At 37.3% G+C, this 27,307-nt stretch overlaps 1 protein-coding gene across 1 annotated transcript; it reads left to right on the top strand.

The window, feature by feature from the left end:
* The first annotated feature begins 3,472 nt into the window (after positions 1-3,472).
* UFL1 (UFM1 specific ligase 1) lies at positions 3,473-26,324 on the top strand. The gene is made up of 19 exons (XM_075707643.1): positions 3,473-3,549; positions 4,583-4,728; positions 5,802-5,830; positions 6,587-6,684; positions 7,526-7,640; positions 8,868-8,998; positions 9,656-9,714; positions 13,514-13,660; positions 14,844-15,019; positions 15,746-15,925; positions 16,307-16,427; positions 19,162-19,284; positions 21,213-21,333; positions 22,315-22,478; positions 23,588-23,718; positions 23,860-23,940; positions 24,699-24,784; positions 25,229-25,409; positions 26,112-26,324. Exons 1-19 carry the CDS (start codon positions 3,473-3,475, stop codon positions 26,322-26,324), a joined length of 2,379 nt encoding a protein of 792 aa, XP_075563758.1.
* Positions 26,325-27,307: the final 983 nt, after the last annotated feature.

Genomic DNA, 27,307 nt, shown 5'->3' with positions numbered 1-27,307 from the left:
AAAAAATTAAAGGACACTCCTATTCGGCCTTAGGAGCCAATGTTCCAGAGTATGGAAACACACGTGCCTGGAGTCTTTGGACACAATTCTGAAACAGAGCTAGGTGTTTCTACACAAATAATAAGTTTGTGTACTTGAGTGTCATGTTTGTCTCCTGCTCTAAATGTTGTGATAACTGTATGAACCTTGACTGGTCTTTTAGCTAGAAGACAGTATTTTCAGCTGACTGGAATGGGGAACCATTAGTTATAACTTCCTGTTATGCTTGGCAGCCAGATGTGAATCAGTCCAGTTCTTCAAGTTTTGCTCTTTTGGTGGTTAACGGACTACATCAGCAAGTAGGAGCAACCACAGAACTGAAAACCCATTCCTTTAACTGACACTCCTTCATCAGACTGGTAGAAATTCCGAGTTCCCCAAGGACAGAGTTCAGAATAGTGCATATGAACATACATGAATATTACAATACAAACTTTTATAATGTACTTTATGTCACACAGACAGCATTGATTTATTTTGACAGGATTAATAACCTCACCATTTGCTTTTATTGTCCCCAATTAAGACAGGGTAATTGATACTCCCAGAGTGAATCAATGTAATATTGTGTATGGCCTTCATAAGAAATTATTTGCTTTGCTTTGTGTCAATAAAATATGGCCATCAACCCATATTATAATAGTTATGTAAAGGTTTGTTTAAATCTTTGCTATCATTAAAGCTACAAAAACCTTCACACTTAGTTTATGTACCTGCAACAATGAAACAAAAACATTTCTGCTACCTTGGTGGCTCTGGAATCAGTAAACTTTGGAGCACTGTAGTAAAATAAATGGTATCAACTTTATTTTTAAGCAACACGCCTATTGCATAAAATAGATGCTAATAACATTAGGGTTCAGTTAACTGCAAGAGATTTCTGCATGTATAGCAAAATGAATCAGCTGCTATATTTTTAACAGAAGATTTAACTTAATTTATAAACTGCCTAAAGAAAACTGATTCCCACAGGAAAAAAAAAATCTGAATTGTTACTTGAATAGGTATAGAAAAGATTAATACACAGGTTGTGCACGTGTATGTACATCTCAAAAGATGTCCTCATAAAATCTCTTTGATTGCAGACTCAAAACAGAACCTGCAATTTAGAAATATCAATATGCCTATAACTGTTGTGTGTTTGTATGATTCACCTGCCCCTTCTTTGCACTCTGCTAAAACACAACTCTAAACTTTTAAAAAACCCAACAACCCAGCTCTATGTATCGATGACTACTTCCACAGATCTGGCAACCGTGGCTTGAATTCAAGTCATACACACAGAAGTGAAGGTCAAAACCATTAGACTTCACTTTCGGATCTTAACGACAACGCCCAGCTTGGGCAGCCCAAAGAGAGATTCAGACTTTAGGTGGGGTTCTTCACAGCCTGTAGACAATACTCATAATTAAAGCACTTCAGATACATTTAAAGTTAGGTAGGAGGAATCCAGTTCTAAGTTCCCAGTTCTTTTTCCTGATGTTCCCTATGATAGCCTGTTTCTGTGTAATCTTCATAAAAGTTGTCCCCACAACTGCTATCACATTTTTCCCTACCCTTCCAATACACTATTCATTCCACCTAAATACTTATGTCTAAATCAAGGATCTGACTAAGGAATCTTCCTTGCTGTCTTCTTTGGCAATGGAGAAAAAAAGGTACCTTCAGTGAGTAATTAGTTAACTTGTCTTAGATGTATGTTTTAGGAAGAGCTAAGCAACAATTTGAGGAGCCTGCCTCACTGTCTAGGAAGGCTCCAAGACTAGACCTCAACAGCTACCTTCAGATGCCTAAACTAATGAATCCTGCCCCTAGTTTCTCATCACAAAGAAAATTGACCACTAAAACTGAAGCCACATACTTATCCTACTATATAAACATGCTGTTATAATTTACTATGGCAGCATCTTGCAAAGTATTTGTTCACACTACTTAAACTGCACCCAGCATGACACAAACCATGCCAGAGACATTTTCCCATTTACTTTTGGAAGGCAGAGTGTCGTGGTTTAGCCCCAGCCAGCAACTAAGCACCACGCAGCCGCTCGCTCACTCCCCCTGCCCCGACGGGATGGGGGAGAGAATCGGAGGAGTAAGAGTGAGAAACACTCCTGGGTTGAGATAAGAACAGTTTAATAATTGAAATAAAATAAAGTAAAATAATAACAATATAATAATAATAGTAATAATAATATACAAAGCAAGCGATGCACAATGCAATTGCTCACCACCCGCCGACCGATACCCAGACAGTTCTCGAGCAGCAATCGCTGCTCCCCGGCAAACTCCCCCCAGTTTGTGTACTGAGCATGACGTCATATGGTATGGAATAGCCCTTTGGCCAGTTTGGATCAACTATTCTGGCTGTGCCCCCTCCCAGTTTCTTGTGCACCTGGCAGAGCATGGGAAGCTGAAAAGTCCTTGACTAGCATAAGCAGTACTCAGCAACAACTAAAACATCAGTGTGTTATCAACATTCTTCTCCTACTAAATCCAAACCACAGCACTATGCCTGCTACTAGGAAGAAAATTAACTCTATCCCAGCCGAAACCAGGACACAGAGAAAACAGCGTCAGTGAAAACAGTGGCTATGCAGGATCAGTATCCACAGAGAGAATTTTGCCGGCAAGAAATACGGGAGGACAAGGACACAGCCTGAGCAGCACGGGCCGCTTTCCCCACGGCGGGCAGCTGACAGTCTCTCCTGCTGCGGTTTTGGACGGGACATGGCGGGCGTTGATGCTCGACGCCTCCTCCGCCGGCCCCGCGGCGGGAGCGCTCCCACGCGCAGGACTCTCGGCCATTACCACCAACAAGCCACCTTCATCTGCCAGCCGAAAAGGCCTTTCAAACGGCGCGGCCGACCTCTGATCTGACAGCTACATCAATTCAGCTCACCCCTCGTTGCGTAGTAGCAGTGCCATTAAACGGCAACACTACCTCATACCCCACTTCTAGTCGGAATTTCATTTCAGTTTTCAGAAACATTGGCGTCTAACGTTGCTCACATTTCCGCAAATACGCTGAAAACTCGGCTAACGTTTCAGACCAAGCTGTAGCCCTCGCCCCGCCAGAGAAGCCGCCCTCCCGCAGACGGCACAGCCCAGGCCTGAGCTCAGAGCACCCGCATCCCCGTCAGCCGTGACGGCACGGCGCTGGGCCTCGCCGCTAACATCACGGCTTGCCCGCTCTCCTGGCTACGTCATCCGGGCTCCAGCTGCTGGCGTCAGGCCCGCCTGGGGAAACTGCTTTTTTCTTTTTCCTTGTTTTTTTCTTTTTTTAACGACCACGGCTGCGGCGAGGCCCCGCAGCGCAGGGGCAGCTCCCGCCCGACAGGTGGCGCTGCGGGCGGCGGCCGCGGCGGGGCGGTTTGTCCCCGCTCGCTGCCCGTAGCCCGCCCGGCGAGGGCTGACGTGGAGCGGCGAGGCGGCGATGGCGGCCGCCTGGGAGGAGATTCGGCGCCTGGCGGCCGATTTCCAGCGGGCGCAGTTTGCCGAGGTGGCCCACAGGTGAGCAGGGCAGCGCCGGTACCCCCTGCGGCCTCTGGAGCCCGCCGCCTGCCGCTGCGGACCAGCTGCCGGCGCCCCCTCCCCGGGCCGGCGGCCCTCCCTTCCGCCACTCCGCCCCCACGGCCCCAGGGAGCGGTGTGCCCCGGCCCCCGGGCCTGACACACGGCGGGGTCCCGGGGCGTTCATCCAGCCCCTGCCCCTCTGCAGTCCCCCTTTGATTGGCGTTGTGCTCTCTGTCGGTGCTTGTGAGCCCCGAAGGGGCATTAGGGCCCCCAGAGAGTACGTGCTGGTCCACGAAAGTGCACGGCTGTGTAATCGCCGTGAAGTTCAAGGAACTAAGCGTTGTCTCGGCTCCGGTGCTCTGTTTCTTCCTTACGTGTTGTTGAGCAGTTTAGGTAGTTGCCCAGAACTTGTTTTTATTAAAGAAAAAAAAAATCCCTAACAAGCAAAAAAAAAAAAAAACCCTAAAATAAAAAAGTACAGAAGGATCAAAGACACGAACTCTGTAAGCACAACTATTCCTAAATTCACAGGCAGGTGCGTTCTTACAGTGAAAGGGGCTGACAGCTGTTCAGGAGAACAGTAAAGGTTGTTTTAGAGAGATGACCCACATAGATCATCGAATCATAGAATCGTTTAGGTTGGAAAAGACCTTTAAGATCAATCAGTCCAACCATTAACCTAACACTACCAAGTCCACCACTAAACCAGTTAAGGGTAGAGTAGTAATTTAATGTTTCCTGGCTTGGTGGCTGGATTATTTTTTAATGAAAGTAAAAACTAGGAATCATTAAGATTGGAAAGGATCTTGAAGATCATCTAAGATGATCTCTAAGATGAAGCCATATGGATGATTTGGGGGGGGTGATAAGTAGGATCCTGAAATTAGTTTTTTGTCTTAAAAAGTATTCACACAGAACAGTAAGTAAACTTCATTGTAGTTCCTGTGTTCAGTATTTTTAAAACATCAATTTAAAGATAATTTAGCAAGTACTTACTTAGAATCACTGATTATTCTTTATGCTTTTGATAGATTGTCAGAACGGAACTGTATAGAAATTGTGACTAAACTGATTGCGGAAAAGCAGTTGGAAGTAGTACACACACTTGATGGAAAAGAGTATGTCACTCCAGCACAGATTAGTAGGGAGATCCGGGATGAGCTTCATGTTTGTGGTGGTAAGTGTGGCATTTGCTTTCTCTGTCTGGATTTGGAAGTTAATTTTGAAGACTACAGAAAGAAGTTGAAAGTTTTCTTCAGTACCCTTAACCTTGCCAAAAAAAGTGAGCTTGCTTCTTCCTGCTTCATCTACATATTAATTCATCTACTGTTATTTTATTTTCACTTCAGATCTGTGTTAAGCTTTTAGGTAAGCATATCCAGATATGTTACTTGGTTCGTTTTCACTCATGCAGAATTCATGCATGAGGTAGAAGTGGTCAAACAACCCTTTTGAAGGAAATTTGGCATTTTAGTATGGTTAAGTATCTGGCCCAGATGTTTGGCCTTGACTCAGAATTTCAAAATCATTCTCCTTTTATGTCATTAGTAATAACGATATTTTTAAGTTGTCATTGACAGGTCTTTTATTTTACCAGTGTGAAGAGCCATCTGCTTTGTAAGATCTGACTTAGATATATGAGGAAGAAAATACACTTCAAACTGCTTTTTGTCAATGGTTTTAATGCGAAGGCAGTGTATTGTACTTTTAGTTATATTTAAGGGTGAATTTCACGGCATTGTATGTTTGGAAAATTAGCTTCCTTATGTTCATACAGATTAGTCATTTTCTTACGATTACCATGAGTGTGCCTCAGTTTGTGTTATGCCATTGTGTATCATATCAGTATGATAGCTTGAACTGAATTTAAAGTTGCTGGGTTTTGTTAGTAGCATCATGCAAAGATAGAAGGTTTTGGCAATCTCTGTTTTGATACTCATGGACTAGTGGTCAAATCCAGATCAGCATCAAGGCAAAAAATAAGTGGGAGAAAGTTTGAACAGCAATTTTCTCTTCTGGAATTTCTGTATTGGATTATCAGCAAGGCCATAGGGTAGAACAATATGGGATATCTTGCACTGACCACCTGTGGTTTCTGTGATTTGACAATATATAAAGCTGAAGTTGGTTTAATTGGTCTACAAAAAAGTAATGAAGAAATACTTTGTACATGATGGACTATACTATATTCTAAATCTGTTCAATCATGTTTTGTATACTAAAAGCATATTTGTACTTTTTTTTTTGAAGGTCGTGTAAACATTGTTGACTTACAACAGGTAACTTTTTAGTAATAAAAATCTATATACTTCTTTCTTTTCTTCACCATGTATATTGTAAATATGGAGTTCATCAGTTATACTCCAGCTAAGTTACTTTTTTAAAAGAGAACAAATTTTAGGAAGAGCTGGTAGCTCGTGTCAGAGTACTGCAGATTAGTTAATCCATCCATTTAACTGCTTTATTGAAAGCTTCTCTCTGCTTAATGATGGTCTAGGACCTCTGAAATCACCACTAAAATATACAGATTTTCTTTATGAGCTCTTCCTTTGTAAACTAAGGGGGGCAAACAGAAAAGAAATATGTTTCCCATTTAAATTTAAAGCTGCAGGAGCATGCATAATTAACTTTGCATGCCTCTCTGGATCTTCGCTCTTCCTTCATTAATCTCTTGTCTCTGCTAATCCTTATACTTCAGTAGTTTTTCTCTGTGACTAATTTGCCCTTCTGGCTTGAGTAAATTACTTGGAATCAGAAAACCTTTCTGAAAGACAATTTAGTGTAGCTTTCTGGAATTTTTTATTATATAGGTTTCTTTTATTTTGTCACAGTTGCAAAGAGAGCTTTCTCCCCCTAAAGCATTGCTGCTTTATTCCAAATCACAGATTAACTGCGTATGTATGCAATAGCAGCAAAAAATAAAAGCAGCTTTCCTCAAGACATAGGAATGTGTAAGTATAACATCTCAATGTTTGTGAATTAATTTCAATTTGAAGTTCTGATAAGAGGTTTTGTTGGTTTGGTTTTTTTTTGAGGTAATAAATGTGGACCTTCTGCACATTGAAAACAGAGCTAACGACATCGTTAAATCTGAGAAAACCATTCAGCTTGTACTGGGACAGCTTATAAATGAGTGAGTACTTTCAGGAGCAATGTATTTAATTCACAGCTCTTATTTGTTTAAAAAGCAGACTAAAAGCGATGGCCAGCCTTTGTTGCTTCTGAAGTGAAATACATTTTTCTTGACTGCTACTAGGGCCGTTTGGTGGTGATCAGTGCTTCTTTTCCAAGTGGAGAGTGAGGCCTATCTCAGCAGAGCATCCAGTGAATCCATGGAACAAAGGCCTTACTGCGTGCCTCTGCCCAGTATCCTGCACTGAAGAGGCTTAATTTCTTACCCAGTGTCTTTGTGTACTGCAGCCAGATCTCATTTGCCCCAGCTATTGACAAACCCTCTCATTTTTTCCCACCTCTTGCTTTGCCTCACAAGCCTAAGATGTATGAGCAAGTTATTTCATGGCATTCAGCACACTAACAACCACTGAGGTAATACTCCTATGGGGTTGTCTCTGTTATTGATTGCGCTGCAGTATTTTTCTTGGCAAAGAATGTGAAGTTCCTGGCTCTCATGAAATAATTAAGATTTGTCTTGCTCACTAAAGCCCTTTTTCTAAGTCTCATTGACATGTAATGTTTTCCTGTTCCTGCTTTTTGACAGTTTAATACAAGCAGATACATGGTCAATTTTAATACTAGCTACCTGGTTAGCAGGCTTTTTAAAAAGCCCCACATTTTCACTGACATTATTCTCCTTTATTCATTTAAAATAACTTTCAGTTTATTTTTGTAAAGATGCAACAGAAAGAGGTATAGTGCTAGGTCAATTAATAACTCGGCATGTGGCTAACAGGTTGATCTTGAATTTCACACTTAATGTGTTGGGGTTTTTTTTCTTTTTCTTGTTTTTAAATAAGGAGTTACCTGGATCAGTTAGCAGAAGAAATAAATGATAAACTACAGGAAACCGGACAGGTGACAATATCGGAACTCTGCAAGGCATACGACCTTCCAGGGGACTTCCTGATACAGGTGATGCAAGCCACCAACCTGTAGAATTGATTGTGTTCACCTTCTTTTGTTATCTTTGCAATATCCATGGCTTTAATTGTGATGAGCTGCTTGTCATTCTAAGCAGAAAAGTATTAGATACATAAAGGTTGCAGTGTAACAGCTATTCGCAGATTGAGGTTGATGTTTGCCTTTTCACTACTGGGCAAAATTTCTTCAGAATCTTTATGACTCTCAGGAACAGATTAGGATTAGTAATGTTAGGAACAGGTTAGATTAGTGTAAGATCTGAAAATTTATTTGTTTGAAATATTAAAGATGTAGGGGTAATTTCATCAGTCTCATTAGCTGCCCAGAAAGCAGAAATACAATGGTAGAGACCTTTCAGTTTATTCAGAAAAGGTAAAATAAACGTTCGTTTTTAGAAGCTGAAGCCAGACATTCAGAGTAGAAGCAAAAAACTCTTTAACTTTGTTAGTGACTATTGTAGTGTTTAAAAGGATTGGGGAGAATTCTCTTACCATTGTTGACTTTCAGTCAAGGCTGGATTTTGTTTGGAAGATACTTTTTCAAAGGATAATCCTGTGGCATTGTATTAGGTGAACAGTCATATTTGGTACCACAGACAACCTTGTTGACTCTCAATTTATGAGCAGATTTCCTCTAATATTTGTCATCTGATCAGCTTCTACAAAAACATTTCTAACATACAAAATATTACATGGTTTCTCTTTGTTTCCTGGGCAATATTGCCTGGGTTTAGTTCACTTTGCAAGGATGCACATTTATAAACTGTTTGCACCTCTTCCTTTTGTGTTTATTGTTGCTAATTTTTATCTTGTGTGCTTGAAAACAGGGATAGTGAATTCATCTGCCACTGGTTCGTACAAAATTAATACAAAGGTTAAATCTTAGATTTCATTGTGCATCTCCAAACCATACTTATTTCTTTTGCAAAGTTTTCTTTCATCATTAGATACACATATACCTGATAGAAGAGGGCATTGTTAGGAAAGCTGAATTCCCTCAAGTTTGGAGTGTGGGCCATAATGACATCAATTTAGATGTAGTAAGACACATTCTTAATATACCTAAATAATAATTCCCACTTGTAGCCCTCATTTCTGAATATTTTGTCTGTCTTAGCAAAAGTAATTTGCTGATTTGTTAATACAGATTTTTTTTATTAATTTTTGTTTAACATCGTTAATATGCAATTTTAGCAATCATCCCAGCTTCTATTTACAGGCATTATCCAGGCGTTTGGGTAGAATTATTCATGGACAACTAGACCAGGAAAACCGTGGGGTGATTTTTACAGAAGCCTTTGTGTCCCGGCATCGAGCACGCATTCGTGGTCTCTTCACTGCGATTACTCGGTAAATTGCAACACCTGCAAACACATACTAAATTATTTTTACCATAGGTCTTTATGGACCAAATTCACTTGCGATTGAAAAAGAAAAGAAAATAAAGACCTATGGGTAGATTTCTTTAAGTGTAGTTCAGTTCTTGGGGTGAAATACTTAGTTATATTAGACTCAGTTTTTTGAAATGGGGACCTCCTTTTGACAGAAAAACAAGGAAGGTGTAACAATATACAGTATACAGCATACTTAGGTTTTTTGGATGAAGAAAATTTTAATCAGTAGTTCTTTCATTTGTTTGGAGAGTATCTATCCTCATTGTTATTCCACTGCTCCCCAGTCAGTTACCTATTGATGTCTACCTACTACATGTGATTATAGATAATTTTTTCTTATTAAATCAATAACCTGCACTGTCAATTTGTATGAAGAGAAAAACTTGGGAAAGCAAAAGTTTCCTTACAATAATTATCGTAGCTTTGTTATAACTTCATAGTAATTCAAAATTAAAACCTTGTAAGCTGTGTTAAACACTAAACACCAATGTAGCACCCTGGGGCCAAGATACTATGTAGTTTTGTCCATCTGGAGTAACCTCTCTTATTTGTAGATCCTCCACATCAATTTCAGGTCGTTAACTTACGTTTGTTTGTTTTTCTTTTTTCCAAGGCCTACACCTGTAAGTAACTTGATCACTCGGTATGGATTTCAAGAACATTTACTTTACTGTGAGTTTTTCAGACTGTTTTGTATTTTTGTTAGTTAATTCATAGGTTCGTCATTACTAGAAGTATGCTTTCAAAGAAGCGTTTTAGTATATAGCCTTAATTGCAGAATAAAGAACAATATGTTTCTCTTTAGTGTAAAAAGTGTTAAACCTTTTGTGCTGTCCGTAACTGAGGAGAACTTCTCTGTATCTAAACCAATGAAAACATACGTTGATGAAATGCCTCTGGGGGCAGAATGATGCAAGAAGTACAGTACACATTTTGTCATCTGTTTCATTATTTGCCCTTAGCTACTGGCAGTTTTATCAGTGAAGAACACAAAAGGGGACAGATTTTATGTAGCCAAATGACATTAACTGCTCCGGATTTTATTTATTGACTTTTCTCTGTGATAGCAGATGCAGAGCTTTTGTTATGGTGCTAGTTAAATGTCTTTGTATGTTGAGAGAGAAAGCATATCCTTAAACTGTTTGCTTTTATTTTCCACAGTTCCTTTTTTGAATAGAAATGCATAAAGATTTCCTATCCAGCTGCTGAAACTTTTAGGCAGTACTTAATTGTTTCTCACTTCTAATCGTGTAGCTTTTCTTTGACTACCCGCTCCCATCTGTCCAAAATGCTGCTTCAAGCATCATTAGTTTTGTATGCTGGCTGATCAAGTGCTGCTGGTCTTCAGAATCCTTTAATGGTTTTCTATCTCTTCTCATGGAAGTTAATATTTCTCTTTTGTTTGATTGGATCGTTTTGCTTTCAGGGCATTGCACACTTTAGCCCCACTATTGTATCTCTCTGCTTACCTTCTTGTCCTTTGCAACAAGCTTATTCATTAAAAATTAAAATCTTAGCATTTAAATAAAATCATATAAACACTCTACTTTCACATAATCAATTTAAGGTTTCCTTTTTTATTTTTTGAATGTACCATCCAGGTATTCATAGATTAAAAGGAAAATCTGTTAAACTGCATTATAGTAATGTTGCAGTACTCAACAAATTTCAGTATGCGGTTACAAACTTTTTCAAAAAGGTCCTGCAAGTACATGATCATGTTTTGCTCATGTGCAGTGTTAATGTGAATTGAAGTTCTAGTGTTTTCATCATCATGATGGCTAAGCTGGTGAAGGGTCTGGAGCACAGGCCTTATGAGGAGCCGCTGAGGGAACTGGGATTGTTTAGCCTGGAGAAGAGGAGGCTGAGGGGTGACCTTATCGCTCTCTACAACTGCCTGAAAGGAGGTTGTAGTGAGGTGGGTGTTGGTCTCTTCTCCCAAGTAGTTAGCGATAGGATGAGAGGAAATGGGCTCAAGCTGCGCCAGGGGAGGTTTAGATTGGATATTAGGAAAAATTTCTTCACGGAAAGGGTAGTCAAGCATTGGAACAGGCTGCCCAGAGCGGTGGTGGAGTCACCATCCCTGGAAGTGTTCAAAAAACGGGTAGATGTGGCACTTTGGGACATGATTTAGTCTAGTCTACCCTTGATTGGTTTAGTGTGGACTTGGTAGTGTAGGTTAGTGGTTGGACTGGATGATCTTAAAGGTCTTTTCCAACCTAAACGATTCTATGATTCTAAGTGTGTTTCTAGTACTTTCTTCTTCTGTGTTTTTCTTTTGAGTTTGTTCATCTTTTTCTTTAGTTTTTCTCTGTGTGTTTCATTTCCTCTGTAGTTTCATAAGTTTCAAAGAGCTTTTTACTCACTACCAGAGCACATTTGACTTTATTCTGTCCATTTGCTGAGATACCATTTCAATTTCACAAATGCTGGAAACTTGAAAAATATCTTCTAATGATGTTACTTACGCTCTTCACTTTTTATGTGTGTCATTATTAGCAATGTGTTTTAAAGTGGTCTTTGTCAGTTTTTTGTCTCTTCCAGAAAAAAAGGTAAATTCAGTGTACTGTTTGTATAATTTACAAACAGCTAATTATTTAATCAACACTTAGTGTTAGACAAGATAAACAATAGTCTTTGGTTCTATCACATAGCCGTGCTGCTATTCATGTTAAGCTGGCTTGAAGTTATGATGCAAAATAATTTTAGAAATGAGAAACTGTTTAAGTTAAAATACAAAGTTCTTTATTTCTGAATATTGTTTTGCTGATGTAGGACAGGCATGGAGGGATGCTTATCATCTTTGCCAGACTTTGACAGAGACCTAATAGGACACTACAAACTACTCAGTCACCTTTAAAAATAAGTGTGAGATTACAGTAGTTCTGCAAAGGTCCTTTTGTTTTGTTTTAAAACAAGACTATCTAGGCATAATTGTAGTAGGGGCTGTGAAATCTCCTATGAAAGCACCTTTTCTGCCCTGGAGTTTTAGAACTGGCACTTAAAATAATAAAAAAATCAATTGGCCTCTTCATTTCCCCCCCTTCTCTAAAGACTGCAGTTCATTGCTAGTGTGCCACAAAATTGCTTGAAAATCTATTAAAGTTTTACTCCTGTTCCCAAAAACTTTGAATAAAAACAAGTTGACATTGCAAACAAAGAACCAAACTGTATTGTCTGACAATTGCTTAAGTAGAATAGGCACATTGGCTATTTTTTAGGGTAGCTAAACTATTAGTAAGTATAAAAATCTAATTTTATTTTCAGAATCTGTCTTACAAGCTCCATTTTATACAAGGTAACTGAACCATGGCAGAACATTCTAGCTCTTGTCTTAGTTTACGTAAAGCTATATCTTGTTTAAATCAGTTTCTCTTTCTTCTACATTTTTTCAGTGTAAGTACTGTTCGCCTTTGTTAGTGGCAGGTGTGTTCAATAGCTGCCAGCTTATGGAGGCTTACCTACACTATGGGCATATCTGACAAAAAAATCATGATTTAATATGCAGTATTTCTTCTGGAACCAGGTTTTCAGGTGAATTTTCCTGTGTAGGTGAGTTAAACCTCCATATGCTGTACTAAGCATGTTCTAATATTGACTGCTACTCATATTTAATGAGGTAGAAGCCATACCATGTGATGCCATTTAATGTTCTGTTCCAGGGTAAAATCTGTCTTTTAATGAAATAGAAATCAACACAAACTGAAGATAAAAAAGCCATCTAGCAAAGCTCTGGAAATCAGCAGGCTTGGCAGTTGATGTCACTGATTTTTTTTAAATATATGTAGTACTTACAAAAAGGCAAAAGTGGAACATAGGAGGCAAATCAGATATTCCTGTGCACCTTTAATGGATCGAAAATACCTTATTTAGCATTGAGAAAGGCTTAGTACTTTGGTACTACCAGTTACCAATATGTTCTTTGTCAGCAATATTTGTGCATTATCAGGAGGTTATTATTGGCAACAGTGTGAACATTGTAAACCATTAAGATGGTCACCAGTAGGAGGTGCTCACATTTATGCAGTTTAGGTAGCAATTTTTCATGTCATTTCAGTGTGTTCAGACCTCTCTTTTTTCCATCTTGGTTAACATGCAAGCAGTGAATTCAAAGAGAACATTATTAATAAAATGCTCGTATATTTTATTGTCTGGCCAGAGATTCTTTTTTGACTACATTTTCTAAACTAAAAGTTCAAACTGTCCAGGTATATGTCCAATAAAAAGTGGTTTGATCCTGCCATTGTGGCTTACTCTTTTGAAACGTTGTATGATTTCCAGAGTTTTTAGCAAGACATTCTCATAAGTGTTAAAAATAATTGATAGAACTCAGAAATGTTTCACCAGAACAAGACAAACAACTAATGGGTGGGAAAAAAAGAAGTAACAAAACAGGGAAAATAATTGCTGTGTTTTGATTAATGGATATATCGAAGTGGAAAATGTCACTTCATTTATTTTCTACTTGTAGCTGTGCTAGAAGAACTTGTTAACACTGGACGTCTAAAAGGCACCGTGGTTGGTGGGAGACAGGATAAGGCTGTGTTTGTTCCAGACATCTATGCCAGGACACAGAGCAACTGGGTGGATTCCTTTTTCAAGCAGAATGGTTACTTAGGTAATTAATCTACATTCTCATAGATAAAATATCTTTCTAACTAGTTTAGGTAACTGGTTCTACCCTAATGTAGCTAGTGTCTGGAGTGTCTGGAGTGAAGCCTCACAAGAATAAGTGGAAATCAATACAGTAGTTGATGCCCCTTTGTTAAAAGACCGTCTTGCTCAGAGTGGTGTTACTTTATCACAAAGAACCATATTTGAGCAGAGAACCATACTGCTAAACAGTAACTTTATTTCTCACAAACAGAGTTACAAATCCTACTTTTATAACCGTTCTGAAAACGTTTCTTAGACTGCTCATTGTAGACTTTTCAGATGATAATGTTTGACCCACATGGTTGGAGTTTCAGTCCAGGTGTCCAGATTACAACCAAACTTTGGCTGTTAATATTCCAGATAGCCAAGCGTGCAGTGCACAGGAAGAACCTTTTCCAAAATAAGATTTGTAGAACTGGAGTGGGTAGCACTAGTGTCCTGATTTGAATCCAGACAAGTCTGTCTAACTTAAAGCTGAGTGATGCTGGACAGTGGTGTTTTAAAACAGGAGCTATGGGAAAATGTGGACCTGAATAAACAGAGGAATGTACCCTTATGGTCCCAAAGGGCCAGTCCCTAAATAACAGTTAGTCTTGCAGTTTGAAAAGGTTCAGTATAATTTACTGTAGTAGTATTAAGTGTTTCAGTAATATTGCTTGACTGATGGAGTATCTGTCAAAGTCTTTGAATGTTTTCAGAACATCTAAGAATAAACTCCCAAATAGTTGAAATGCTTTGCTTGTGAGGCATTGCACAATTCTACGAGTATATTGGAGTAACTTTTGAAAACAAAACATTTTGACATTGTATGTATTGTAAATATTGTTCATGTTATATTAGAATACTTTGGAAAGATATAATTGCAAAGATAAACTTAATGGTACAGGAATCTGAAAAAAACATTTTTTTTTCCAAAATTCAGACCAAAGCCATGGCCATGATTTATGCTTCATGTTTCTAGTAACTATGTTTATGGGTAGTTTGTACTGAACTAAGTTTTAGGTCAGCATCAGCTTGAGGCTGCATTTATTTCTATAAAAACTATATGTAATTCTTCATTTCCAGCTTTCAAAAAAAATTACCATATAAGATCCTGTATGTGTATGAAGGTACTTAAATGTAACAGGCATCTAACTGTTTTGTAGAATTTGATGCGTTGTACAGACTTGGCATCCCTGACCCAGCAGGCTATATTAAAAAAAGATACAAGTCCACACGACTCTTATTTCTGAGAGCAGCTTGTGTTGGTCAAGAAATTGTAGATCAAGTTGAAGCCTCTGTAGAGGAAGCCATCAGCTCTGGAAACTGGATAGATGTAGCAGTAAGCAATCCTTTCAGTTGTTGTTGTTGTGGTATTTATTTATTTTGTCTTATTTGACTGTGAAATGATACTTTATTGAAACTACACGTATGTATAATGAAAATTCCATATTGTCAAAGAATAATATTCAGCTTAAGTAAAACAGCAAGTAAAAAGGCATTATTTGCCTTTAAGCTGGTCTGAACAAAAGCAGGGGAAGGACATAACAGTATTCAGTTGATAGATATCTAAGACCAACTTCAGTTTCAAAATTAGTGCTAATGTATTATGCTAGAGAGCAATATATTTCTGTGGGAGTTTTTTGGGAAAAAAGTTGAAACTGAACTCTTATGACAGTTTCAGTAAGCAGAGGGATATAAGCCATTTTGTCCTGGCTAAATCCTAATTTTAGGCCTTACAGCACTACTTTGTCACTTGTAAGAAGGCCTGCTGTTGTTTTGTGTTTGGTGTTACTCTGTATCTGTTGAGCTGCATTTTGAAGAAGTTGCCATCCATTTTCCCAGAGGTAACACATATTCTCAAGCAATGCTGATTTGGGATGTTAGAAGATTTAAAACAGTGTTTACTCTTAAATTACTAGCTTAATTTAAAAAGTGTGATATATTCTAAATAGTTAACAGATGTCAAATGGCATGTCTGTGGATTCTATTTATCCACATACAAGTATGTCTGTCCATTCTAGAACAGATAATTGTATGTAAATGATTTTTATTTTCTTTACCCTAGACTCTCCTGCCCAGCTCATTGTCAGTAGAAGATGTTGGGATTTTGCTTCAGCAAGTGATGAGATCTTTAAATAAAAATTCTTCAGGTTTAGTCTTCAGTGACACCATTGTGGTCAGTGAGAAGTTTCTAAGCAGCTGTGCTGATCTATTTTCTGATATGATGCAACAGAAAGCTGAAAAGGTACAGGTTTTTTTATTGGTCAAGGTGCAATATACATGGAGTGTTGGAGTATAGTTTATGTGACTTTGCTATTACGATCTATTTACATCTCATCTGAAATACAACTTGAGAAGAAGGGCGAAAATGAAGAAAAGGTTTGTATATGTAATGTGTGTAATTTACTGTATATTTAGTTGCACTCAGGGAACATCATCACACTAACAGTATGATCAGACGCTGAATTTTGAAGAGAAGAATAAATGTCTCTGCATGTGTTGCACTTGGAAAACGTGGTGTTAGATTAGTATACTTAAAAATGGCCAAATGGCTTAAATGTTTCCATATGTATCTTTTGTTGGTGTGTGTATCTTTTTGCTATTAAGTGCATATTCTTCATTTTAGGAAATGAAAAATAACCCTGTTAATTTAATCACTGAAGAAGATTTAAAACAGGCTTCTGGTTTAGAGAATTCGTATGCTAATAAAAAAGACAAAAAGGATGAAAGAAGAAAGAAAGCAACAGGTAAGGCATCAATATTTAGCTTAAGCCAAAAAGAAAAAAAGAGGCTTGTTTATAGAGCCTTGGAAATATTCAAATATAAAGTTACTATATTTTGTAGTCCATTAATTGCCTCCATTCCATTGCTGAAGATATTTAAGAAATAATCCAACCACTTCTCATCATTATACTGTAGGTGTAGATATATCTGAGCTATGTCCACGAGAACTAATTTCAGGTTTAGAAGTGCAAAGGAAGTACCATAAAGATATCTTCAGTTAGTCCAATACAAGGCAGCTGCCTTTAGAAGCAGAGAATCCATGTTAGTTTATTAGTGTATATGGTATGGTCACATTAGAATGAGTTGTGCGGTGAGGACTGACCAAATCAGTATTAGCTGAGGGACCTCTGTACCATTTCTTATTACACAGTGTAGATACACTCCTACTCTCCACTTTTCAGGGATCCAGGAAAATGAAAATACTTCTTAATAGTCTTGAGAAGTTAATTCCAAAATCACTCTGTCTAATTTGAGAAATGAGGTATTAAGATGGGGTTTTTTGGAAAATATTGTACCTCTTTTCTGAGAATCCCATGCTAGACAATTTTCTGTTGTTTGCACGCATAACAGTTATTTGGAGATTCACACAGTTTAAGGTATATTCTGGGTTAAATTAATCCCAAGCCTTATTCCATTTGTGTGGTGCTGTTTGGAATACATTTTAAACCAGGAAGAATAAAAGTGTGTGGTTTTAGCCCTTTCAAATCTTTCTGGTTTTTAAAACATTATTCAGACTGAAGACTGTATTTTCAGTCCCAAAAACTTTATGTGGCATTTGTGTTGCTACAGCACATGCAGAGTTTTATGTGCTACTGAAAGTAACAGAATTAGAGCACTGATGCATATAGCTTAATTGAATATATTGAATATACTCATCTGCAAAGTAAAACATTATATCCTACTCTTAAAAAGGCCACAACTGAGTTGACAGGGAAACTAAACTTATTCTTGCCACAAGAGACAGCAGATTTTTCTAGGCTGTAGCTGAGGCAGAGAAGCTTGAACTTTAATTGAACTGTCATAAATAGAATTACTTCAGTTTCCAGCCCTCTGAGGATTGAGACTCTACTGAGCATGTACTATGTGTCTAGACACATTCATATCCGCAGGTAACATGCTGCACCATCAGCAAGCACCACCCGGAAGAGGGGGGTTTTTATGGACTGTTAGGTGTGTTACCTTAAAACAATCAACATCACGGTCTGAGGATTACATGTTGTTACTGCATATTGGCGGAATGTGGCCAATGTCACGTTGCCTATCTTAAGGTCTGCAAGTGACTATATCAATATCTATTAAGGGTAACCTGACGTGGCGTAGTGTTAATGCAGTTCATACTAATATGGATTCTGCCATGTGTTGGATTAATGAAAATTTTCAAGATAAATTCTCTATTGTCTATTTATTATACCATTTACAACAATCTCTTACAAACAAGTATCTGTAGAGGCATGTACTCTTGAAATCCTTTCTGTATGTTACAGTCCATGTATCCTGTTTGCATAAAATACGGCTTTTCTGGCAGTAGTCTCTCTTCCTTCATCTCTCTGTGGATAAGATCTTGACTGCAGATTGCAGCTTTTTCTGTATAGCTATTGAAGTGGAATACAGAATGAAGGGATCTTGTTTCCAAAATAACTAGCGTATTGCACAGTTGACAAACAGTTTGTATCTGCTCAGCTGAATGCAGTCACATTTCAAATAAGCTTGTGAAAAACACCGACTCAGAAGGTCTCACAAGTAAATCATCCACTGCTAGCTGCAAGTGAACTATTCTGGTGTTCCTGCAAAGTAATGCTTAAAAATCCATCTACAGCACATAATGGATGCAGTAGTAGTGAGTAGTAGCATCTTGTCTTTGTGTTTTCTTTTCTTAAATGATAGTACTGTTACATAATGTAGTTACTTGAAATCTTGGACCTTATATTTAAATGGAAAAATAACTACTTTCTCAAGACTTAGTGCATGTATAGAACCAATTATTCCAGAGTTTAAATTTCTTTCAAGTGGAAAAAGAAGGGAACAAGCTGTGGAAAAGGGAACAAACAGCAGAACTGTTTACCTTGTGGAGAGGGACTGTATTGCAAATTGAGATCCTGTCTGTAGTTGTGAATACGTGGATTACGGGACCTGTGAACTAAGTAATTTCTTACGTTTGTCAGAACTGGAACATCTCATTACTTCATAGTCATCTAGGAATAGTTGAAAAAAAGTTAATAAGAAATAGTGTTCTAGTTAATTGAACAAGGGTATTTTGGATAAATGCTTACTATGCAGTATTCTTTCTCTGAAAGTTAACAAAGTTACACTATTTGGAATATTTTTGAGTAGCTCAGTTATTCAGCATCACTGAATAAAAATGGTAAATGCTTACTAAGATGCTATTTTCAGCCAATAGAAAATCCCCCATTACATTACAGACCCTCGTATCTCATCTGTTTTCAGCTGGAAAAAGATATTGGCCTGTCTTTTTTGTTAAGCATATGTATATTTAATATGATTAGTATTTGTGTTTATTAATGACATTAGCTTAAACAAAGCTTTGACTCCGTTGCTTTTTTGTCTTAAGAATGAAACTTAGGGCCCTAAGATTCTGGAATATGTATTGTAGGTTACATTTAGAATCAGGTTGTGGGTTTTGTAAACTTTTAAGGTGCTACAACTTTACTGTGTACTAAGCAAATAATTCTCCACCAGAGGGCAGTGGAAGCGTGAGAGGAGGAGGAGGTGGTAATGCTAGAGAGATCAAGATTAAGAAAACCAAGAAGAAAGGAAGAAAGGATGCTGACAGCGATGAAGAGTCACAAGCAACGAGCACAGGTTTGCCATTTTATTTCGGGCACTATCTATTCATACTGACATGTTTTTATCGCTTGCTTTTCCACATGTCTGTTTCTCCCCATTGTATTGACAAGGTCAGGTAAAATATTAAAGAAGATGAGAATACTATTTAGTTAGAACTGTATCAATGGATATGATGTTGCTATTTAAATGAAATGAATGTACCATATTCACTGAAAAGTGTAACTTAGTCTTTAAAAAAGAAATTTAAGTAAAGGAAATGAGAGCATTTTTTTTTTTTACTTGATTTTGTGTAGGAAATGCCTTAGATTTTGGGATGAATGTTATACGTCATTTCTTAACACCTGCTGAATAGTGTATGATAAATGGAGAAGTTCTCATCCAGTTCCAAAGCTTAATTAGCTTAAATTAACAAATCATAGCAGTGAAACAGTACTTAGATGTTTTCCTCATAGAGATAAAATATACACTCAAAGTTTTAATATTTTAAATAAGATTCATCTTGTTTAACTGTGTCTTCTAAATCTGAGCTAGCTATCTTTATAACTGTTGACTTTGTAATGGAGGAAGGTAGGTACTTTGAAGGCCTAGTCTGTCTCAGTTGTTTTAGATGTGTATTAAAGGATGAGTTTGAATCGCTCCCTATTGGTGGCCATTTCTCTACCTCCACTGTTAGGAGAAGGAGCATGGATGGCTTCCTCAGAAGTAAACGCGTACATTGTTAGACTTTCAGCAAACAGTGGTTGCAAATGAAACAATCATAATTATGTGTTATGTCTTTTAGTTGATGGAGTACCAGAAATGTGTACTTCCATTGTATGTAGAGTATCTAGACTGACTGAAAAATACTTTTAAACATGAAATTTGAAGTTGTGAAGTACAGCATCTTAATTTTGTATGATACTATTCTAACAGGTTACTGTAATTCACATACAAATGAAGTTATTTTTCAGGACTGCTCTGTTACTGAGTAACATAGCGTTATTTCACCTTTTTTTTTGTGTAGCCTTTCATGTTTTACAATTGTTGCTGCTTGTATTGCTGTATTGTAATAAATAGATTGAACCAAAATCCCAAGATAAATTCAGATCTAACCATTCAAATACAAATAAGACCCTTCCAAAACCTGATTTAAGCTCCCTTTCTAGCTGTTTCCACCTTGTGTGGTTGCTGCTGTGACACAACTAGGAACATCATTGATTTCCGTTCATTCAGTTACCTTACGTGTAGAATAAACCCGGTTTTATGCTGCATCTGGAACATGGAATGCCTGTCCTTTTCTGGTTCCCTGTCATCATCCTGATCTCATTTTTATATGTAAAAACTTAATTCTGCAGCATGCAGACAAACTTCATATTTTGTCCAAAACCAAAATGCAGGTGCACTAATTTGTATGCATTTACAAGCAGCATGTAAGTTCATGTATTACTGGAACTTCTTGTCTGGTTTAATATTCTCGCTTTTTTGTGTCTTAAATTTTATACTGTAACCTGAAATTTAGGATACTCTCTGTTACATGATTGTGTACCTTACTAAATGGGGTTTAAAAAAACCAACAGCCTTGTGAAATCCTTCAAATAGGAATGTTCTATTCAGTTTTGGCATTTTAAAAAACTATTTGGTCTTGGTGACATCATCATTTCTAAACTAATGGATGGGCCAGGCAGTTTGAAATGTCTCACCAAAAATGCATGTCCTCATATACTACTTAAGTTGTCTATTACAGAAAATAACTTCTAAGTGATCAAAAGAGAAATTTCGCCAGTTTTTCATGTGTGTAGAATTTAAGTGTCATGTGTAGTCATCCCTTTTTTTGCATTGTTGGTAATGCATTTCTTCTGTGGAGGTTTGGATTTTGAGGCATTTCAATGTCTCATGCCACAGAGTAACTGCAGCAAAACTAAATATAATGTTTTCTCAATGAATGTTGCTCATGGCCACTATAGGTAGGAATAAGCAGCCGGAGTTCCCTTTCATGTCACAAGAGGAAATTGAGGATGTTTTGAAGACCCACATGCAGGATTGCCCTGAAGAGCTTATTACAGAACTTGCTGAACATTTAATAAGGTAATTTCAGTAATTCAACTGGAGTTACAAAGTCTGTGATTCACTTCAGATGAATCTTCTCTTCAAACTGTTTTTTTGCTTAGAAAAAAATGTTTTGCTGATGGAAGTGAACCACAATATTCTTTGTCTGTACAGCTCCATGTTATATGCTTGCCTGTGTATTAGAAAGCCATGCTGACACAGTAATGAGAAATAATGCTTCTGCTTAGCAGTAGGTGGTTCTGCATCCTTGTCAGCAAGCATATTTTCAGGTTCATGGGTGTATTTCCACCCTCTTACACTTATCCTTGTTGGGGTTTCACCAGTCCCATCTTCTATACAGCCCTTGATATATGTTCATGTTCCCTGTCTTTTGTGGCTCTGGTGGTACCTGTGTGAACTGGGTAGTAAGCTGGGCCAGTAAACTGATCTAAGCAAAGATGAATAACTTCTTTTAAAAGATGTTCCATGTGAGAGAGGATGTGAATATGGGTGTTCAGGGCAAAACAACATGACAGGACTGTAACAGCCCAAGCTTGAATAAACTTGGAGTGCAGTGGTACCTGCATCTTTAGAAGGGCCTGTGCTATTTTAATCCAACTTAAGTCTTCCCCTCTTACAGCTCTCATTGATCTGAAATTTGTCCACAGACCCCTGAAAGAGTTTGTGAATAACGTTGCCTCTAGAAATCTTTGCTATCTTTCATCTTGTTCCCATTTAGGAGTTTTTATGAGTTAAAACCTTGGCAAGCATTTACATGCCATGCATACTGTAACCAGTAGTACTTCTGCAATTACAAAAGTACATTTTAATTTCGTAGCGCTTTTTTTCTGATTTCAATTATTTGCATTTTATATATCTCACCATTCTGTGGCGTTCATGTCCCATTCATGTACTGTGTAATGAGGTAGCTTTCTCTGTTGCTGATGTATTTGGAAAAACCTACAGTTTTACACTTTGCTTAATGTTCCCTTTTTCTCCTTTCTTCTTCCTTGTTCTAAGACCTTTAACAAAAACTTATCAGGAAGTTGTGCGTTCTGTTTTTACGTCTTCAACATCTTCCTCTGGAGCTAGCAGAAGACAGACTATGAAGGACTTGCAGGAGGAATTCTCAAACTTGTACAACAACATTCGGTTATTTGAAAAGGGAACAAAGCATTTCACAGGTACAATAAATACATACTTCAAAAAATGAATGTGATCCTTCAAGGATGCTGAATTTATTCCAGAATCTACATTCAAGGTCAAAGAAGAGCAACAGTTTAAAAAGGAAAAAATTAGAGATGTGTTTACACTGCCTAACACTGACCTTACGATAGAGTGCACTGCTTTGCACACTTGCTGAAATAGGTTCTCTTTATTTCATATCCATAGTCTGTTAGATCTTCTGTCAAGATAATTGTTGGTTCTTGTCCTTCCTTCCAAAATCTTTGCATTCTTTCCCAGTTTTTATTGTTGGGGTGGGAGGTGGGGAAGAAAAGCATTACTAAGCTTACTTCATTCTGTCACCTGTGCCACTAATGAAAGACTTGAATACTACCTGATTTTAAGAAGTCCCTGTTAAAACCTCTTTTAGGTTTGATACTAAAAATAGCTGCTCCTGGAGAGTAGTTTTTCAAAAAGGTGTAGATTCATTTTGCAGTGGGTTACTTGGTAGGGTGTCTTCTTTAGCTACCTATATTTTGTGACAGAAAAGTAGCATTAAGAAAATATTGTAGACATTTCCAAAATTCTCTGCTGTATTCAGATTTCTTCTAGAACTTTCCCTGTGGAAAACTTGTAACAAAAGGAAACACTAGCAAAAACCCCCAATATTCCTATGTTTAGGGATAAATGGAATTATTTCCCATTAACCTCTATTCTTGTACATGTGTTCTGTAGCCTCTTTTTTCTAAAATTCTACTGTTTCAGTCTTAAATTTATGTGCCTGGCTCTTGTGTTTAACTGCTTGTCCTGTAGGCTTTTCCTTTACATACTTTTTACTTGTTGATGGATAGCAGTGGTTGTTCATTAGTGGCTCAGGAGGATTGTACAGGGACTGGTTTACTGCTTATACAGATACACCTTTGAAATACTAACAGTGCATTAAAATGTGCTTACAGACCTGAAAGACAAATGTTCCATAAGCAACTGCAAATGAGGCATGTTGGCTTCATGCATCCAGATAACTTTCTCATACTCCTCAGGGTTGATAGAGGTTTTAGGAAGTGCTGTGATAACTGTCATAGGAATCAGATAAATATAGTAAGTTACTTTTAATCACTTCTTTTAACAGATGAGACTCAGAGTAACCTTGCCAAACACCTGTTGAAGACTGTCTGTACAGACATTACAAATCTTATTTTCAACTTCCTAGCATCTGATTCAATGATGACAACAGAAAATTATTCTACAATCACAAGTGAGGTACAGAGATAACGGTTCCTTTTTAACAGTCTCAAGTAGATAGTGGTGTTTATTTAATATTTAATTATCTTCTGTTTAAATATGCCTACAGCTAAGATGGTAGTTAATAGTACAGATTATTTCCATTCTTGTCTCGTACAGGTCCGGACCAAGATTTTAGGTAAATTGCCAGAAGACACCAAAGGTCCTTTAACTAAACTGCATACTTCTCTGAATGGCAAGGTAAAGTGATCCAGAATCTTTGAGTTCAGATTTTCGGTTCTGCTGATACAATGCTAATAACCAGCTGACATACATTGTGTAGTACATAACTACTGCTGCTGTGAAGGATGAAGGCAAAATAATATTTTGAATTTGTGTAAGTCAGTGGGAGTAAGTACATTTTCATATTTTTAAGAGGTGAAAAGGTGATCTTACATTTTGATACTGATGGTCACCTAGCTCTTTGCTTCCAGGTGGAATCCAGTGTATCTTTTATGTGCAGGGGAGAAAAGTAAAAGCTGAGAGAGAATCTGCAGTTTGAAGTGGTTGATGTTTCTTGTATTTTGTTCCTGATGTTGCTGATTGTTCTCCCATGTATTTCTTAACTAGTAAAATCCTGGATATTTAAAAAAAACCTTCAGATTATGGCAGCGTAAGTACGAAGGAAAATAATTTATTAATTCTTTTATGCAAAGGGCCATAGTAATATTTTTCTTAAAAAAAAAAGTGTATCTGTAAATAATTGTAGAACATGTATTCCTTTTTTAATTCTGTTTTTAAGACTAATGGATTATAGTTTGTTTTAGTGTTTAAGTATATGAACTATTGGAAGACAAATAAAGTTAATTTCTACTAAATACTTTTTACTTTCTCTTTTCTTCCATAGTTTATTCCAAATGGATTCACAGTCATCTGTTCGTGTGATTAATTGTGAACAGTAGTTAACCTTTTTCATAATCTGCTAACACAGGTTAAATATTTGTATCATTTTTTATTAGAGTGTAGAAGATTTTCTTTCATGCCTTGATTCTGCAGTGGATATTTGTGGTATTATGATGAAAAAAGGAGACAAAAAGAAGGAAAGGTACCTTGATTTTATTTATTCTATGCACAGTATGTGAAATGTAGCTCTGTTGCTGCACAAATGTTGGATGGTTAGTTTGGTAGCAGTCACACAGAATGTGTAAGAGGCAGTCTTTCTTTCCAGACTGTTTAACTGAAAAATACAAAATCAAGCAGTCCTAATTCCATGGGAGAAGGAGGAGGGGAGAGCTCATATTTAGCTAATTTGCTCGACTCACTGCTTACTACAACACAGTTTATAAATTCTGTAGGGGGCTTTCAAAATCTGAGCTACACCAGTGCTAGCTTTCTTTTTTTTCTTTAATGTGGAATTTCACATACAGAAATGGTCAGTCAGAGGAGAAAATTAAAATTAATTGAAGTTAGATATATTTTAGAGTCTATCATCAACTACTGTAAGACAGAATGAGAAACATATTTTATTTAATGTGTTCCTGTTCTTTAGGCAAGTCCTGTTTCAGCATAGGCAAGCTCTGATTGAACAGCTAAAAGTCACAGAAGATCCAGCTCTTGTTCTGCACCTGACATCAGTACTGTTATTTCAGTTTTCAACCCACTGTATGCTTCATGCACCAGGAAGATCAGTACCACAGATCATTAATTTCCTAAGTGGCAAGATCCCAGAGGTATTCCTTTCTAGCTTTTTAAGGGGACAGTACCTTTTTCGTATGACAGAACATAAAAGTTGTGCCTTATAATTTCTGCTGCATAAGACTGGCACCTTTGTGTTTCATGTATAATCATTATTTTATGTACAGAATATACAATTTCTCTGATCTGTGTGGTATTCAAACGTGTCATTTCAGGGATCTGTCTTCAGTATTTTTTAATAAAATTGTAAATCAATGTTTTTAGTACTGCAGCTTTTGCCTTTATCCATAGAGACAGCTATGCATTGGGGGATGTTATAATTCTTATAACTGAAATTTTTTACATTCTCTTTCCTACCAGCTAAATCACGGTTGCTTTTTAAACTTTTCTAGTTCAGTTTTAAAGAAAAATACACCTCTTCAAAAGTAAGAATATTGAAATTCTGTATTCTGAACTGTCAAAGCTGGTGATGTTTACTAGCTGCATTGCTTTCCTGCTTCAGTGGTTAATTGTCCTGTTTTTGCAGCATGGATGCACTTTCATTTTTCTGCCTCTTTGAATGTCTCTCAGAATTTAGGTTGCAAAATACCTTGATGGAAATATATTTATGTATCACTGACCCTCTTTAAGCAAGAATGGGAGAATGCTTTTTTAAAAATTTAATCTTTAATTAAAGGTCTGCGTACCTTCTCCGTAACATTGACATTCCTTTGTTTTGTTCTGTTTCTTCCCCTCAGGATCAGCATTCTCTGTTAGTCAAATACCAGGGATTAGTAGTGAAACAATTGATCAGACAGACTAAGAAAACTGAACATGGAGACGGTGACACAACAGATAACCTGGAGGAGGAGGAAGGAGAAGATACCATTCGAAAAGAGCTCCAGGAAATCACTACCTCTATCAAAGATCTTGTCCTCAGACCTAGGAAATCTTCTGTAACAGAGGAATAAAATTATTATTCAGTTCATCCACATCCATGATACAGTCAGATTTTATTTTTTTAATCCTGAAGAGAAGGAAAGCAGAAAATGCTTGACAAACTTTAAAATTTGGCTTCTAACAATTGCAAACCACAGCCAGGGAACACGGTTGTTGGGTGATGGTGACAAATGGAGTTTTGTTATGTACTACTACAGTGTACGTGTAACACACATTAAAAGTAGATGTGACAGAGCACAGTTGTGGACACCCTGGGTATGAAATTAGTGAGTTTTAATTGGCTTCTTCATGTGAGGTGTCAAGAAATTATTATTCTTCAAATAACAGTGTATCCTGTTCCATACACACACAGGCTTATAGTTTTACTTCTCTGATTTGGATCTATAGTGTTCTAAGGATTACATATATGTGTGTATAAGCCTGTATACCTTAATTTCAAATAATAGTTTTGAAACATATACCAAATAATATACCAATGAAAGGCCATCTTTACTTTTTGATATTATTAGTGAATGTTTTCAGCTTCTGTTCACTGGGCCGCAACAGTAAAAACATTGAGTACAAGTGTATATTGCTAAACTTAAGAGAAGTGACCCAGTACTAATGTGAGTTTCTGAATGTACTGAAAGCTTATGAAAATCAACACACTCATGCTATTAACGTATTCTGTTAATATCTGTAATAGCAGTTCATTTAAAACTTGTAATTTGGACGGAGGAGGTGATACCGTTTTGCACTGGTATTTTGGGAGTGGATAAATACTGTTACACCTGCCATATTTTACATGCTATATGTTCATTCAGCAGACTTGTTGAGTTCTTAGTCCAGTTCCTACAACAGTTAGAAGCACTTGCTTGCATTGTGTCAGCTCCTTGAGAGAACTTGTGCTATTCTGTTTATCCTGAGTTTCTTGAAAAGAATTTAGTTTATGATCTTTCTACATAAACTTTATAGACCGAAATATTGGCTAAAGCGTTTGCCTCAAGTTTTTTGC

This window comes from Pelecanus crispus, chromosome 3 (genome assembly GCF_030463565.1).
Source record: "Pelecanus crispus isolate bPelCri1 chromosome 3, bPelCri1.pri, whole genome shotgun sequence".
Taxonomy (NCBI): domain Eukaryota; kingdom Metazoa; phylum Chordata; class Aves; order Pelecaniformes; family Pelecanidae; genus Pelecanus; species Pelecanus crispus.
This window is presented reverse-complemented; position numbering and strand designations above follow the sequence as displayed.